Genomic DNA, 18,555 nt, shown 5'->3' with positions numbered 1-18,555 from the left:
CTAGAGGTGAAGGCCATTTCCAAGCTGAATGAAGCTTTCTGGGCTTAGCTAAAATGGACTTGAAAAGGCAACTGCACAACTGTGGTAGAGTTTCTTTTCTTGATCAAGGGGGACCCAAAAACTGTTAAGTCTGACCATTAAATAACATGCAAGATGGGCGCACGTAAATCCACACTTCTGCAAGCTCAAAGGAACAGCCAATTATGAGATTCTGTCTATAAGCATTTTACAGAGAAATGTGAAGCCCCTCCCCTGCCTTCTGGTTTATCAAGGAAACCAGAGTAAAATCATTTCTTCATTCAGGACCAACTATCAGTATCATAAACCCAGGAAAAACAAACATAGCCTGTCCTTGCAGACATCGGACAACATCTACATATTCTCAAATCTTCAGGCATCAAGACTCTAAAATGAAACCAAGCATTGCTGGTTCCTTCCTTCACTTGCTAGCAGAGGCAAGGGATGGTTGTAACTGCCACAAACCAGAATAAATTAGCATTTCATAGGGAAGGGTCAACTCCCTAAGGCCCACAGCCAAGGAAAGGCAAAGCCCAGGATGAAGCCAAAGATGGCATCAATAAGAACTAGAATCCAGTGCTGGGGCTACCCTAGCTGGCACCCTAATGGGGCCTTGTCCCCTCACATCAGAGATGTGCTGTCCACAGAACGCCAACTGTGGGTAAGGAGCTCCTGCACAGCAGCTGCGGCCACCTGGCTCCTGGGGGCCATTTACCCTCCCGTACTGATGTCATCAGCCTTCCAGAGAGGGAAAGGTCAGCGGTGGCCTCACCTGTTTTTCCTGCTCCGCTCTCTCCAGTAATGAGTATGCACTGGTCTTTATCTTGATCACGGAGGGATCTATATGCTTCATCTGACAGAGCAAAGCTGTAAGAAAAAAGTGTGGGGGAAAAGCCTTAGAATGCAGCCAGGTAGTGTGTGCTGATCAGGTAACTCTGGGTTCTTCCAAGGCCTCTGTGATTTGCTTCAGAGAATGGGTAGTAAGCCATTATCAACTTACAGACACCTCAATATAATAAAGAAGAAGGAAACTTTTTCCAAAGATTAGAAAAACACTATCAAATAGCACAGTTGTTACTACTACGAAGCTAAATATAGACCAGTGGCCTTCACAATGCAAGACGGAACTTAAGGCCCAGAGGGCACCATGGAGTCTGCTATGGCTCTTGTCCACTGTCTGGTGACCAGCTCCTCACCCACCGTACGATGACAGAACTTCCCTATCAAGACAGCCAGGCTAGTCCTCCTGTTGATCTGCCTCTCCTTGGGTTGTACTAATAAGGTTAATTTCCCCCTTTTTTAGTCACTGGAAAAAAAGAAAGAAAGAATTCTGGGCAATGTGATAAATATTTTTTGCCAAGTTCCTACTTCCCGTATGTTAAGCCGTCACTGGCTGAAAGTTGAGCACGTGTCAAGAACACACTGGGGATAGAAAATAATATTCAGCCTCTTGTGTGAGTCCTCAGTCGAAAGGAGAGAAGAGACAACAGGAACAGCCCAAGCCCAGTGATAATGGGGAAAGCTTACACAGCAAGACAGGGACCCCAGGAGAGAAGGCACCGGAGTTAGAGAAATTCCAAGACTGGAAAGTTACTTCCAAAGAACGAATTTGCAAGGCAAAGAGCTTCTGGGCATAAACAAAGGCCAGACTACCACAAAAGCAAGCGGACACAGGGTTTATGAGCAGTTCCACACTGCTGGAAGGCGTAGACAGGGGAAGGGACCTGGGAGAAGTCTACACAAGGTCAAAATTAAGAACAAAAGACAGGAATCACGCAAGATTATCCAAGAGAGTGGAAAAGTCAGTACTGGGAGCTAGGGACAGTTCCATTTACTAGAATTTCCCACAATCTATTTATGCTTACCCATTTTAAATCTCCCAAGACTGGCACAAGCAAGGATGTACCTTCCTACTGCCAGCATGGAATGACGGGGCCAGAACTGGCCCTTCTGTCTTACGGTGACTCTGCATTCGGCTGGGTCACAGTGTGACAGGGAGGCATGGAGAAAGAAAGCTGGAGGCAGGCAGTGTAGGAGACAGGGGAGCTCAGACATAGTGTAGGTTCACTATCTTATCTCCGGGCTAGACTGTTGTAGGGTCACAGCGAGCTACCCCGTTCTCACTTTGTAACCTCATATGTACATATCTGTAATAGTAAGTACATGCAGTAAGTAAACTAAACCCACCGTTGAGTAAATACATGAACAAAAGGAAAGAGAGGCAGAGGAAAAGGAGGGCAGGAAGGTCCTGGCACAGGAATCTTAACTGCACAGGGCTGCACCAGATTCAGACTTTTTTTTTTTACGGGTATGGGTGTTTTCCTTGCAAGTATGTGCACCACATGCATGCTTGGTGCCTGCAGAGGTCAGAGGGGACATCAGATCCTCTGGAAGAGGATTTACAGATGAGCTACCACGTGGGTTCTGGGAACTGAACCTGGATCTTGTACAAGAGCAGCAAGTAAGTGCTCTTAACCCCCGAGCCATCTTCCCAGCCTCTGCTCCAGATGTCAGTTTGAACAGTGGACACTCCTCTCTCTCTGCCCATCAAGGCCTGTCTCACTGTCTCTGTATGATCCAAGCCTTGTTCTTGGTCTACAGCAGTCAGTTTGGCAGTCTCTACTTTTTCTCCTGCATTCTGACTCCTCAAGTAGAAGCCAATAACATTTCTCTTCACCGCTACACCAATGAAATGGAGCAAGAAGGATTACAGAGCATATGCCAGATGTGACTCCTGGGCCACCATCTACCACCATCGACTCCACCTCCAACGGTCACGTGCACTGGCCAGAATGTCCATGTACAAATGGACAATGTGGCCAATTATTTTAGTTTAGAGGATTAAAGTATATAAAGGTGTTTTAGCAGCATTGGGCCTCAGATAAATGCCACGACAGCTTTCTGTGTCAGAGTTGGCTACACACACAAGTTGTTATCCCTTCCCCCAATATAAGCTCCTGCATGGCAGAGGCTTTCTAGCCAATTAATCTTTGTGTCATGTACACAACTTTAAATCTAAAATGTAACACAACCAGACAACGAAGGAAGGCATGCATGCATTTTCTCCAAGCAAGGGCCATGTCAGTCATGGAGTGAGTGAGCTCCATAAAGAATAACTAATACCTAGAAATCCATTCTCCACATGACCCTCATGCAGGGAAGGAAAGCATCATTTACACTTTCTTATCAGCCTGCCTCTCCTTGCTGTGGAATAATGCTTTTGTACACTGGTTTAATGAAACGCTGATTGTCCAGTAGCCAGGCAGGAAGTATAGGTGGGATAAGCAGACAAGGAGAATTCTGGGAAGAGGAAGGCTGAGTCAGGAGATGCCAGCCCGCCATCTAGGAAGCAGCATGTAATGGCACACAGGTAAAGCCACAGAAAACATGACAACATATAGATTAATAGAAATGGGCTGAGCTAGTCAGTAGTGAGCCTGAGCTAACAGCCGAGCAGTTTTAATTAATATAAGTGTCTATGTGTTTACTTGGGTCTGAGCGGCTGCAGACGGGGCAGGATACAGGAGAATGTCAGCTACATCTCCTCCTATGCCTCCACCTTCCAGGCAAGGGTTCATAGATGTCACCTTCCTCATCATCTCTGGCAAGCACCCAGAAAAGCATGTGACAGTGACTATGAAGGACATTTCCAACCATGCAGATCTACTCAACTCCTCATGGACTGTTGAATCCATGCCTCTGTTGGTGGTTCCTGGACTGAATCTAGCTTTATTTCTCTATGATTACTGGATCCTCAGATAATGGAAAGTTACTTCAAACCTGAAAGACAGCATTTGGCCCTCAGATGCACATACATAAAAGGCTGGGGAAGATGACCAAATAAACCTGCCAGGGTTACTGCTGGGCCAAACACCTAAGCTGAGTACTTACTTTTTTTCTCAATGCCCATGTAGAAATATAATAATCCCTCGGTATCTGTGAAGAATTTCTTCTTCCAACACATCCCGTCATTCCTCTCCCTGACTCTCCCTGACCACCCAACTGGTGGATGTTCAAGCCCCTTATATAAAATGATGTAGTGTTTCCAAACAACCCCTGCACATCTCCCAGAATACTGGAAACCATCTCTAGGTGACTACAGCGTTTCCTACAATGCTAGTGCTACAAACAGCTGTAAAATACATATTCTGTGCGGAATAATGATGAGGGTGAAGTCTGTACATGTTCAGTGCAAATGTAATGTGCTTGCCTGAGGTATTTGATCCAAGGTTGTTCGAATCCATGGATACAGAAAACCAACCGTACTTAACTGCTTAAGGACCTGATTCATCTAATGAAAGGTCTAATTTTAGCATACGATTAAAAAAAAAAAAAAAAAAAAAAAAAAAAAAAAAAACAAAACCTAAAAGGGATGTTTCTTCTTTTAAGGCTCTAGAAATCGACATGAAACTTTACCCAAATACTTGAGCATTAAGAAAGCTGGCTTATTCTGTGACACGCCACGTCAAGTCAGAAAAATGCTCTCACTTGACTCTTACACAGAGCTCTGCTTCCCAACCCCCCCCCCCCCCCCCCCCCCCCCCCCCGTGACAAAAAAAAAAAGCCCCAGAGAACACAATCCCTTTTCTGGATGCACCCTTTTCCTCCATGGCAACTCCACATATATTCATCCCCAAGGCCACTGTTTATAACTATGAACTGCAGCCATGTGTGCCAGGCCTCCAAACCTCTCTATAATTAAGGAACCTAAATAAATCTCTAGAGAAGTTTTAGCTAAAAGCAGTCATGATCCACATGCTTCTCATTATTCTGTGACATGTCAGCATTATTTGCCACACACAGGGATGAACCATTACAATTTAAGGACAATGGCATAGGGAGAGGAGCATGATTTCTGCCCTACCCCATGAATAGCACAGATTCTCCACCTCTTCTGTTCTTGAGTTGAGCCCTAAGAGTGGGGGTGACCCAGTGTTCCCAAGACTTTCAGATCAGACACACAGTTGCTTCCTGAACACCAAACTTTGCCCAATAAGCACCATGACACATCCACTGCACGTTTTCAAACAGCTCTATCTATTACCATGTTTCAAAAGTTTGGTTTGGGGCTCATCTGTCATTTTCTGGGAGGGAGAATGGCGGGTTACATGTTCCAAAGAGCCCAGCTGGTACTTATGTTCCTCCTCTACCTTATTTCTACTCAAGAGTGTTAATCACAGCGGTTCTGCCTGCGTGGTCACCAGGGGCAAAGGCAGGGCTTCCTTCTCCACACTCCCTGCTCTCCACCCTGCCACTGCCTAGCTAAGTCTGTTTCGTCTCAAGTGCAAAACAGCAAAGAAGCCTGAGCGACTCCAAAACACCAGAACCACTACCTAAGCACTCACGCTCAAGAGCATCCCAGGTTTCAGCCTCAGGCTCTGCCCTAATGGGTGGCTTGGAAATGCGCCCAGTCAGTTCTGAGTACTCTCAGGGGGACCTCTCTATTAACTAGCGTTTAACAGAATACAGTCTCTCAGAAAACTCTCCTAAACTCAGATAACCGATTGCAGCCTCCTGTTTCAAATGCTTTTCTTCAAAGGCTCTCAAAATGGTATTCCGTCCCACGTGATTCTGAATCCCAGAGTTGCTCAACCACACTAGGGAATTCCCCTTCTCAATTGAGACCTCTTCAAATAGCTCAGTATCAACATTCCCTTCTACAAAGTTCCTTTCTAACTCTACTTCGGCCTGGCATCTAAGCGGTTCTAAACTAAGTTACCCTCCCCCACCAAAAATGTGCCTGGAAATGCCTAAGCTGCTGTCTGCCAAATCTAACTTCATTTGAGCCTCATCAAGAGACAAGACAGCCCACAAGAGAAGAGAGGGAGAAATTTAGGGGAGTTGTTTTATGAGGAGAGTCCCTAAGTTGACCTTCCTTGTAAAATACTTTGTAAATGCCTTATATACTTAACTGCCTTCTACCGATAATTCAGAAATGTTTGCCCTCTTGGAAAACATCACCTTGTTATAAGTCAATGTTACGACCTTCCACCAGATAGTCTCTCTATCACATCGTAAAGGACAACTTCATCCTTGCAGCTAGTTACTGCCTCCTTTGCTTTGGACAGTTTTACTGTACTCTGGCCTATGCCAGCACAAGCATGCTGAATTAAATTATTTACACAACGCCATTATCTCCTCATAGCTACGCTGGTTAGCATCCTAACAATCTAAGCTTCAGAGCGAGAGACCATAAGTAAGCCTTGCTCAAAAGTAATGATAAGAGCAAAATGTATACAATTAAGTGAAAGGGGAGGGAATAATGTACAGGGTAGGCCTGGGGCAGGTGGGTGGCGTATGGGCCTCAACATGGCACTCTGGCATGGCGCTACAGCTCTGAGTGTGTGCAGCCGTCTCACAAGGACGGGCACAATAAATCCCCAAACCACTAAAATAACACACAGTATTACAGCCAGGATTTTTTTTAATTTTTTTTTTTTTAAACTGGGTAGGAAAGAATTAAAAAAAAAAAAAAAAAAACCCAGACCAACAGAAAATCAATAAATGTGAGGCAGAGGTGTGGCTCAGCTGGAGTGTTTGCCCAACAAGAATGCAGCTTGCAGAAACCAGGTGTGGTGGCGCACGCCTATAATCCTGGCACTCAGGCAAAGGCAGCAGGATCCATTCAAGGTCATCCTCCTGTGCCTGGAATGTTCAAGGACTGCCTGCAGCAAGGTAAGATCCTATCTCAAACACAAATGGTAAACTAAGTCAATCTTTTGGCATGTGAGAATAGATACAAAAGCATGCATCAAGATAAGCTGCCTACAGGGGTTATACTTAAACAATTGTTTGTTTTTAAGGAACCATACTTTCTCTTTCTACATCTAAACTCACACTGCCATTCCAATATAGAAAAGTACTGTGCCACAGTTCAACAAAACACAGTACCAAGATGTATTTTTTAATGATCTATAATTTTGTAAAAATATTTTAGTACATTTAATTTCTACATTCATATATGCTCATAGCATAAAGAGAAGTGGCCATTATTCTTTGGGCTGCATTAACGGGAAAAGTCCTGTCTCTACTGGCCACCAAACAGGCAAAATATTACTGTGATAAATCATTTTAAGAGGACATCTCTTCTGTACTGACAAAAGCAGAGCATGAAATTAAAGCTCAAAAGTCAAGCTTTAGAGCAGGATATGACAAACAGGCTCTAGGTTTCTTCCTTTAAAACCATGCTGATTCTCAGAAACACCCTCCTGATATCACCACAAGCCAGCTCACCAACCTCAGTGTCCATCAGGGTTCTTGATAGCCTGTCACTCAAAAATTAATGCTAATCTTTACAGCCAGGGGTGACCACCAGGAGGGAAAAATCACAACAGTTCACGTGTTATATTTCAAGGCATGATAAAACTATCCGTATGGCTTGAATTTAATTCAGCTTTAAATTTAATAACCAGTATTTTCTATCTTAAAAGTTCACATGCTGGTTACAGAAAACACTCTAACCTGAACTAAGACTATTAACTCAGTGGTAGAGAGCTTGCCTAGCACTCATGAGGCCCTGGGTTCAAGTGCTACCACTAAAATGAATGAATGAATGAATGAATGAATGAATGAATAAGTGGCAGTCTTTGAGACTTTAGAAACTTTATTTATAATGCTCTTAATCCAAAAATGCTTAGGGTCATACCCAAATTCTTTGGATTGCATTATCAAAATTCTAATGGAGACCCTACAGTTTTCTGAGTCACAACAGACTGACCTGGGACTCACCCACCAGAATGAACACTGTCCTTCTACCAGACAGATGGAAGACGGGCTGGACCTCCGTGGTTGGCTCTTTTAATAGGTGACTGCAAAAGCCAGAGCCTAGAGACAGGCACTGGGAAGTAGATAAGAGGCCTGTGGAGACTAATCCATCCCAGGAAGGAAAAGGATTGGATCCAGCTCTGAAAGCCATGTCGAGGAAACATCTGCCTTTGTGCCTGGAAGTCTCTTGGAATTTAACTTAGGGTTTCCTTCAGAAAACTTGATCTGTTTTGAAAGAAAACAGTACCCAGAAATGTCTGGGGCACCCACAAGCCACCACAGGGCGAGAGCCCCCATCCCCTCACTATCAGTACCCTTGCTGGGCTTCGCAAGAGGCCCAAAGGAGACCAACTCCAGGCCCGCTTCTTCTCCAGTTTTTGCTAGTGTAGAGAGGGTGTCAAGGAATGAAGCATGGCTTAGTCACTAACACACAGGAGTGCGCAGAGGCAGGGGGTGACAAGATCATACACAAGGACAGCAGTGTCCCCAGTGACTCATGAGCCTCTGCCCTCTGGGGGGCCTAAAAACAGGAAAGACCCTCAAAGGCCCACACAAGGGGCAGGAAACGGTAACAAACACAACAGAATGGCTACCCACTACAATGCACCTCCAAAGACAGCCAGAAAATGAAGGGGGGGGGAGCGGCTTTGGCTGCTAAGCATGGAATGCTGCAGGATCTGAACCCAAGCCACAGCAAGGCCAGAGGCCAGGAGGAAGCAGAGCACTGGGAGGAAATGATGCTATTTCCCCTCTCCAAAAGTGAGCAAAACACACAGAACTTGGAGGAAAGAACAAACACCACCACCACCACCACCACCACCACCACCACCACCACCGGGGCTCTTTATTCAAACCCAATTAGCCCACGGACATTTTTAGTCTCTCTTTCAACAAGAAATTCAACAATCACCTTTTATTTCCCAATTCTCATTAAAATAATCACATCTACAGGATTAGCCTTTCCAACTCAAGGTAAACACAGTTTAAATGAATTTCTGGGGCAAATGTGCCAAGAACTTTAAATATATTACTTATTCAATACTCACTGCAAGGCGGCAGCTTGTGCACAGTCGGCTTCTGTGACTATTACGGGCACCTGAGTCCGGGGGAAACTCATCCAGAAGCCTTCTTCGGATGACCTTTCCTGACCAAACTTTGCTTTTCTAACTAGAGAACACATTATGATCACAGGCCCACATCCCAGATGTTTTTTTAGGTTCTCAGTAAAGAGAATCTTCATGTTTCCACATTCCAATGTAAACTGCACTACTCTGAGGACCCCCGGCAGTTGCTGCGTCCAGAGGGCAGGAGGCTCAGACACAGCTTCACACTAGCCAGGCAGGCCACAGGAAGGCCCTTCAGGGCAGACAGCACTGAGCTGGGGGACCCCCATATTGAACAGGCACAGAGAGATCTGACCATGGTTATCACAGAGACACTGTGTGGAGACGGCATCTGAACTGGATGCCCAAGCACATTCCATTTTTGGTTTTTAAAGTGCTGAGCAGAAAAGAAGTACATTTAATTTGTGAAAGCAAATTAGCTTCCAGGCTTGGCTCGTCCATGAAGTGTCGGGGAGCTGTGTTTCGCAGCGCGTCCCGGACAGTGTCTGAAATGTAGCAGGTGACCGGTGAAGGACTGGAAGGCCAACGAGAGCTAATGTCTGGGTTTGTGTCGTAAACTCCAGACACAGGTGCATTTGAAAGAAGAGGTCAGTAGTCACTTCACAGGGCTCCATTAGTCCTGCCCCCCAAAGCATGGTTCTAAGGATTTCTACAAAAAGTCTGTTCTTTTCGGTCACCAAGAGTAGCATCAGCAGCGCATCTGAGGATTTCCCAGGGGGCCCACACTGGGTTGAAAAGAAAGTAGACAGCCCAAGAGGCTCTCCCTCCCCCCACATGAGGTTTTATAGCTGTCCATTCAACTTAGGGTGCAGATCTGAGACGGATCATTCATTCAGGCGTCTACATAGGAAATAAGTTCCCTATGACACAGCCAAATCCGTGTCTGAATTTTACAAAGACAATAGATGGGAGCAGGAGGCAGGGCCAGGGGACTGTGACTCAAGCTTGGAGAAAGAAGACCCTGCACCAAATGATGAGGCTCCAGACTCAAGTGGCTTCTCCTTGTGGCCCTGTCTTCTGGAGACTATCACTCTGGCCTCCTCCACGGGAACAGGGCTTCCACTACAAACAGAGGCAAGTTGAAAATTCCAGGTCTGTTCTGCCCATTACTGATTGCTGTTTGATGGTGCTTTTTTTCTCCACCCTAAAGTGCTAAAATGTCTGCATATCAAAAGGTCCACTATATATGAACGAGGAGACCCAAACGCACAGGACCACTCTGCCTGCTTCTCCATAGTCTTCCTCCTCCATGCAGCAACAATTCCAAAAGAACAAACAGGGCACGCCCCACTGGAGACTCTCGGCGTCCCTCCTCTCTGCAACCTGGCTAGGGACTTTGGGATGATGAGGACAGCCATGCTTAAGTTCTAGGACAGGTACTGACGGTTCAGGACTGCCACATGGAAAGCCCCTCACACAGACCACTTCGAACAATTCTTGTACGGGTCCACACACAGCATACAGCTCCAACACGAACCTAGATACACAGCTTCAGTCACAGTACTTACGGGTAAGTACCATAAGAAAACAACCTGCAGACAGACAGTCATACTGACCATCCCATGCCTGCAGCAGGAAACAGCATCTGGTAAGATATTGGGCCTTAAAATCTGGCAAACCTGGGGAAAACCCACACTAAAATTTCAGAAGGAAGAAATGAAGCCCTGAAAGCAATCCCAGAAACTGGGGCTGTGCAATGGGGGTGGAAGGCCCCTGGACAAAAGCAGATGCAGAGCCCCGAGGCATTCTAGAGATTCGGACAGTGCATGCAGGCCACAGTACCTGTGAGTGTTTCTGTTACAGACGAAAGCTCGATGCAATCGGAACACAGGCTCCCAGTGGGTGTACCCAGAGAGGTCACCAGCAAAGCCACCCCACACAGAACCCAACCTAATGGAGCTCCCTTTCTAACTAAAATGCAGAGACTAAGGCAATCCTTACACACATCAGTCATGCCCGGATCCCCAGATTGCACCCTCCAAAGTCCCATCTGTCTGTCTGTCTGTCTGTCTGTCTACTGTAGCCCTGTCTTTTACTGTAGTCCCATCTGTATATCTACTATAGCCCTGTCTGTATGTCTGTCTACTGTAGCCCCGTCTGTCTGTCTACTGTTCCTGTAACATACAGTGTCATCAGTCTGGAGGCTTTCTGGTTTACAGCTTCTCGTTCTTTGCCCAAGTTCCTGGCAGTGTCGGTGATTTGGCACTGTTCAGCATAAACTGCTGAAATGGTATCTCACACAGTCTTTCATCTTATTTGTGAATACAAGATAGGTAAGAAATTAATGCATGATATTTTCAAAGTCTATTTGTTTGCCAATTTTGATTATTTCAAAATGACCAAATAAAGGTAAAATCAAAAAAGATGTTACTCAAGTCTGCATATGTAAGTACACACTCATATGTTCAGAAACAAGAAACAATGAATTTTAAATCCTTGAAGAAGATTCAGGTGTGGTAGTACAGGCCTGGTAATCCCCGGACTTGGGAGGATGAGGCAGGAGAAATGTACCTCTGGGACAGGCTGGGCACACTGACAGTTTAAGCTTAAAACCGTAAACCAAAGAAGAAACTTTCAGATAAGTGGGCCTTTATTTTACTCTCAAAATAAATCTTTAAAGTAATTTTGGGGGGATTTGGCAATTCTCCCTAATGCTAATATCTATAAATACCGTTTGAAGTCAGGGACAAAGTCACCTAAGTCTACTTTTTAAAGGCAGTCACAGACAGTGTGGTCATGTTTGCACTCCTGACACTTTAAGTCATTACTAATCCCTGAACCAGAAGGCAAAGCTGTTAGCATCACCATCAGGGCTAGCAGATAAGCATATCATGTAGAAGGCTTCCTAGAACCCTCACCCAAGGATGCCTTCTCTGAGCTCCCCACATATCCCCAAAAAGTAGGGTCACTTCTCTATAGTCCCTCTTGACAAATGATCGCTTATAATCCAATCTTCTGTAACCAGTTTTTTCTCAAGTGAGGACAGTCTGCAGGGTCTCTACCCAGCATGGGAGGGGATGTGAAGATGGAGCCCGCCCCCCCCCCCCCCCCCCCCACCCCTGGGATCCTTAGGTCCCAGGATCCCCCTCAGTCATTCATGACTTCTAAAACACTGCTGCGGCAGTTCTCTGGCTTCCTCCAGGTGAAGGTCTCCAGGGAAGGAGGGCCAGAATCTGTTCTCCAAGAAAATCACTGGGATTGGCAGAAACTGGCACTTGAAATTTTTGCTGGAAAATGCACTAGTACATCTTCAAAGACTCCAGATCTGTACAGTGAATCCAGGGACACTGCCTGGAAAGGCTGTAGTGTCAACTCTGGCTCCTCACCCCAGTATCTGTCTTGCCATTGAGACATGACACACCGCTGTCCAGTCCATTTAGTGGCATGTCCTAGAAAGGTGACAGAGGACCCTTACCAACAGCAGCAAGAAATCAAATCCACATGAACGGGAGGAAAAGCTTCTCTGCCATTTTACCAAGAGTCCAACAGGGAAATCTCAAGGAAGCCCCTCTCCATCCGCAGTTACAACGGAAAGAATAAAAAGTCCATACACGCCCTGGTGTGCACTACCAATGCCACTGAGAAACTCTCCATCTCTCCAGTAACTTCCGGACCCAAGAGAGGGGAGTGTAGCATGCCTACAGAGTGTTTGGCTACCAGCTGGTCTAGAGAAAACAAAACTGCAGAATATCTTAGGACCCACCTCCCTACAAAAATAGGAACCATCTAACTCAGCCAAGTCTTCATCTGCTTCCTAAGCTGTCATAAAATGTCACCATTATTCAGTGTGACTTAGATTTGAGCTGGCCATGGTGTTGTAACCTACAGTCCCAGCTACTCAGAAGATTGTATGGGGGAGTGCTTGAACCCAGGAGCTCGTCGCCTGTCTTGACTGATATATCGAGAGCTCATCACTAAATAAATGAATGAAATCAAACAAACAAACAAACAAATGGCTCTCTTTTACTGACAATAGATAACATGTACTCTAGGCCTTTGCCATAGAAGACAGCCTCCAGTGATCTTCGGATTCCCTTAATCCCAAGAAGAAAATAAACAGAAACAGTCACAGATTAGGAGGCACTTGAAGGAAACATCATGATCTGTGTATCCTTTGCATCTTTAATCAACTGACACCATCCATACGCCACTGGAACTCATCCATGGACACATCAGCATCCCCAAGACCCTATTCTTCACTTCCCTTCTCCTAGGCCCTACAGATACAGAAGAATTTGTGGTGGTTCAACTGAGCAGTTCGGGGGCAGCTGAATGAGCCTCTTAGACGCTTCACCATCCACAATGCTGGAGCCCTGTGGTCCCTCCACGTCCAAACTGCTCTAGAGCACCTTTACACCCAGAAGCCCCTTATGAGGACCACATAAAGGACAGCTGAAAACAAGAGACAACATTAAACTTCTTATAGACTCACTTCTTCTAACTGTGTGTGGAAACTTGGGTGTTACGTTCCTATGCTAAGACATTATGTTCTACAAGGAAGTTTTAGGAGATATTCATGATGACATCCTGCATGCCCTAAGTCCCCTAAGAGAAATCTCATTCTAACCCACAAGGAAAACTTTCATTCTCTTGAGCAAACAAGACACTTTGCTCCCATATGCAAAACTAACTTTACAACTGATCCTGTTTCCCCTTCTGCTTCCATTACCAGGAAGTGAAACCGGGTAAATTCAGTTACCACAGAGGACATCATGGCACCAGCTTTCTCTGAGGTCTCAACTGTTTTTTTTTACATCCCCACTGCTCTGACTTTTAAAGGCTGTTTGACTGTAAAATAGTCAGCTGTCTTCAGCCAACCAGGAATATGAGATGACAGAAAAATTAGTCAAAACCAAAGGGTCTACATGTCTACATGCAGAGATTTCCTTTGGGGGTGAAGGGGACCGGTGGAGGATGGATAAATGGACACACACACACACACACACACACACACACACACACACACACAATCTACATGTACCACATGCACACAGAGGTTTACCAAATAAAGAGACTACAATTTAGAATTTAGTGCATCTTTAAGTAAACAACCTTGAGAGACTACTGTTCAGTCTGGTGTCTGGAAGCCAGAAGACTCAAGGCAAGTCTACCGAGATGGACTCTCTTGTCTTTCCAAGATGTCTGCATGTCTTTCCAAGGTGTCTGCATGATCTTAATTCCATCCGTCACCCAGCACCACTCCTACAATCCCCAGTGTTCTTCTCTTTCCTTTCCTATGGTTGTTCTGTGTTTGTTTCCCAGCCGCCTGTTCAGGGAACTGCAGGGGGCATAGCTGGAGTCAGACAGACAAGCCTCACCCTGGGAAAACCACTTTCATGATCACAGTATTAGTTCTGCTGGGTAAGCATTCTTTTTCTTCTTTTTTGACCAAAAAGAAAACAAACAAAATTCTTCTGTGGTCCTTTCTAACAGTTTTTACTTCTCCATCATCTGTCCTGGACTACAGCCATATCCATACTTGAGAAAGAAAATTTAATTTACGCTGTTCTTAAACACAACTCGAAACTCCTGAGTCTAGAGGAAATTGACTTTTATCTATTCATCACCCATCTAGGAAGAGTAGGACCCCAAAACATTAACATTGTACTGGCTTCATTCTCCAAGCTGGTTAGAACTATTATGCCGAAATCCCAATAGATGAGTATGTGGTAAATACAGAAGAAATCAGCACCTCATCATCTAAAAATCCCAATAGATATACCAACTTCAAGAAAATCAATACAGGAACTGTGCCCGAAACAGATCTACTGCAGCAAAATATCAAGCATTTAGTCACACCTTCAAATAATCACATAATGTTGACTCATTCTACAAATAGTAACTGTGACACTGCTTAAAAAACAAAAACAAACAAACAAACAAAAAAAACCCCACAACCCTTGTGTGGTGATATTTGTGTACCCCAATAAAGCTTATCTGAAGATCAGAGGAAAAAGCCAGCCACTATATATTAAACATAGAAGTCAGGCAGTGGCAGCACATGCCTTTAATCTTAGCATTCGGGAGGCAGAGATTCATCCGGATCTCTGTGAGTTCAAGGCCACACTGGGAACAGAGACAGATGTGATGGAACATGCCTTTAATCCCAGCACTAACCATGGAGGTCTGTACAGACAGGCAGGAAGTGATGGAGCTGGGCAGAAAGAGGAAGTGATATAGCTGGGCAGAGAGAGGAAATGAGATCAAGGCACAGAAAGGTATATAGGAAGTAGCTCCCTCTTGGTTGAGGCTTTCCTACCAGTAAAAATGTGGCTGGCTTCTTTCTGCTTCTCTGATCTCTCAGTTTTCACCCCAATATCTGGCTCCGGGGTTTATTTGATTAATAAGACCATTTAGCAGTTCGTTTTACACCCTTGCTCATAATAAACCAAGTTTACCAGTGTCTATGCAGAGGAGTAGCATGGGACATAAGAGGAACAGCAGAAACACGGAAAGTGAGCCAATGGTTTTATTTTTGCAAGAATGTATTCAAATAAGATTAAAAATGGAAATATGAAAATACACTGTGGTTACAATTTCAAGATTTGAAATGTTTAAGGGCATGATCTCACTAAAATATACCATCCCACTCATACCTTACACCCATGCAAAAGCTTTTATATAGTTCCTATGAGCTGAATTAAGAAACACTGTCAACTATACTGAAATGATGTAGAGACAGGCAATGATATGATGTACTCACTACATTCCATCTTGTCCAGTCCCCCTTCCTGGCACAAGGGAAGATTAATTCTCAGCTTGTTCCACAGCTAGTGAGCCCATGTGACTATGCACAGGTCAAAGAGGAAGGCCCAAATAAGCTCTGCTCTTCACCTTTTAAGCCAGATACTCCAGATGTCATCACATCTCTCTCTCTCTCTCTCTCTCTCTCTCTCTCTCTCTCTCTCTCTCTCTATATATATATATATATATATATATATATATATATACACACACACACACACACACACACACACACACACACACACACACACCTATTATCTGTCTGTCTACCTATCATCTATCTATCTATCTATCATCTACCTGTCTGCCTGTCTGTCTACCTATATTGAAGCAGGTTGGATATCCGGGTTAGCATGTGAAAGAAAGCCTGAGCGCTATGTGACACACATCAGCCTGGGTCGGCATCTGAAAACACATGTGTGTCAAGGCATGTCATTCTCACGCAGCCCAGTACTACTCTGCCCTAACGCTTTAGCATCCTCCTTCCTCACACTCCATTACTAGATCTCAAGCACATTATTACCTTTGGTTTTGACTACAACAATAGACATTTGTCAGCAGAACAGAATTGTTGAACATTAAAAACGAGTACTTCCCAAATATAGCACCACATATCTATTAGTAGGCCTACAAAGTAAGGCACATGTATCCCACAGGGTACTTTGAATAACAGGAGTACAGATACAAAACACTAGATTCTCTAATATTCACAACTGTCTTAGTTAGGGTTTCTGATGCTGCGAAGAGACACCGTGACCATAACAACTCTTATAAAGGAAAATATTTTTAATTGTGGTGGTTTGCTTACAGTTTCAGAGGTTTAGTCCACTGTCATCATGGTGGGACATGGCAGCCTACAGGCAGACATGGTGCTAGAGAGGTAGCTGAGAGTTCTATATCTTGCAGGCAACAGGAAGTGAACTGTCTCACTGGGCGTGGCTTGAGCATATATGAGACCTCAAAGCCGACCTCCACAGTGACACACTTCCTCCAACAAGACCACACCTCCTCCACCAGGGCCATACCTCCCATTAGTGCCACTCCCTTTGGGGGCTATCTTCTTTCAAACCACCATAATGACTTAAAAGTTTGAATTTATATTTGTATGTGTATCTTATAGATACACAATGCACTAGGAAACTGGTACTGGGCCAAATAGCAAACATACTGGGTGGGTGTTAAGACCACTGGTCTTGAAGTAACATAGGAAAGTTAACATTTTACTCTTGCTTAGACATGTTTACTCTTGTAAATGTCCAGTACATAAATAGAAAATACTGAGGCACATCAGACAGTATACAATAAAGAATTTTAAGATCATGACACTGTGCACGGTAAGAACAACAATGTCATACTTTTGCAAAAAGGCCTCAGATGCAGATGCTGCCCCAGAATCTTCATCATGAAAGCCAGCAGGGCTTGGACTGAAAAGAGCGGAGGAAATGCATCCAGATGGTACCCAGGGCCACTGGAAAGGAACTGTAGGCAAGAAGAGGCTGAGTGCCAAAACACATTTATCAAACAACCATTTCCAAAGCCAGAGCCCTTACTTAGGACATATTTTAATCCTCAAGGTGATTATCAATGTCTTCTATATACAATCATCAAAGAAAAGTGTCCCTAAGTACAGAGAATAATAAAGACTTTTCAAATTGTAAAGATTAAGGTACAACTGTGCCCACAGGACAAACCTGTCATTTCCCACCTTAGACACATGCTATTTAGATGAAAGCTATGTCAGGAAAAGGAAGCAATGTTCAAAGCAGTAGATAGCATTTTCTATGGGTTTTAGGAACAATGCCCAGAAAGCTTACATACACATTTCCATGCTTCCTCCTTCCTTCTGCTCAAGGCTCCAGGTAATGAGTAACCAGAGAGCAATGAGTCATCCATATCACGTCATCTCAAACAGCTACATGTGCTCACTTTACAAATTATATCTCTCCCAACTTCATACTCTCATACCATTTTTCTTTAATAAACCTGTATGGCCTTGGGTGAGACTGTTCTATCTGAAATGTCTGTTTTCATCCACAGTCCTATTTATATAAGCAAAATATTCAAAGACCCTGGTGCCATGGCAACCGCTCATGTAGCAATGCTACCTGGCTAGAACTGAGCAAGGACGCATGGACGTGAGAGGGTCTTGTGAGTCCAAAGCAGTTGTTGACGTCTACACTTCCAGCATCGAAGTCTATCCCGGAAGGCAGCAGGTTCCTCCCACTCCAGATCCCGTCTAACGCCACACTGCTGAGGTGGGCAGAGGGTTCAGGAGAAAAGATGTATTTTCTACCTTAGTCCTCTGGTGTTAAATTTTGTAAAGTTAGGCTAAGCCATTTGTAAGGTTTAGGATATTCTTTTTAGTCTTAAGCTGACCACCCCGTGCGTCCAGGTGCTGGGCACTAACATCCCAAGAGAAGGACTTCATCTGCAAAGCAGATAGAACCTTTGTGGAGGTCAATCAGTCTATTTGGCACCAAATGTTGCCCCTCCTGAATGATATTTTCATCCATCACCAATAGCAACTAGAGGTTTTGTTATGAAACATAAATGAATTAACATCTGTTTACACTTATAAGCTATTTCCACAGTAAGTCATTCATCACTCCCTCATTAAAAAATTACATACATACACATTTGAGCATATTCAACAAGTCTGAAGACTTTTTTTCCAGTTGGTGACGGAGTTGAAAGGTGGCAATTCTTTCCAGACCCAAAAGGCTTACAATTTCAGGTTCTCTGCATATCCAAACCTACTCCTATTACTTTTGACTACCCTTCACCATCCTTCGGTCCTCCCAATGACTCAAGCAGATTGGTATTTTGAATGTTTTAATAAAATTTAAGACTAGTTCTACCTAGAGCTATCAACTCAATCCAGATATCTTTTCCCAATATTCTGGCT

At 44.4% G+C, this 18,555-nt stretch overlaps 1 protein-coding gene across 7 annotated transcripts in view; it reads right to left on the bottom strand.

Moving 5' to 3' along the window:
• Nucleotides 1–18,555, bottom strand: part of Myo1b (myosin IB) — a 174,415-nt gene that overhangs the window by 89,015 nt on the left and 66,845 nt on the right. For all 7 annotated transcript variants that reach the window (XM_036172931.1, XM_036172926.1, XM_036172929.1 and 4 more), the window contains one exon: nt 791–885. In XM_036172931.1, the coding sequence (XP_036028824.1) occupies nt 791–885 (95 nt within the window). The remainder of the gene's footprint in view (nt 1–790; nt 886–18,555) is intronic.

This window comes from Onychomys torridus, chromosome 23 (genome assembly GCF_903995425.1).
Source record: "Onychomys torridus chromosome 23, mOncTor1.1, whole genome shotgun sequence".
NCBI classification, from domain to species: Eukaryota; Metazoa; Chordata; class Mammalia; order Rodentia; family Cricetidae; genus Onychomys; species Onychomys torridus.
This window is presented reverse-complemented; position numbering and strand designations above follow the sequence as displayed.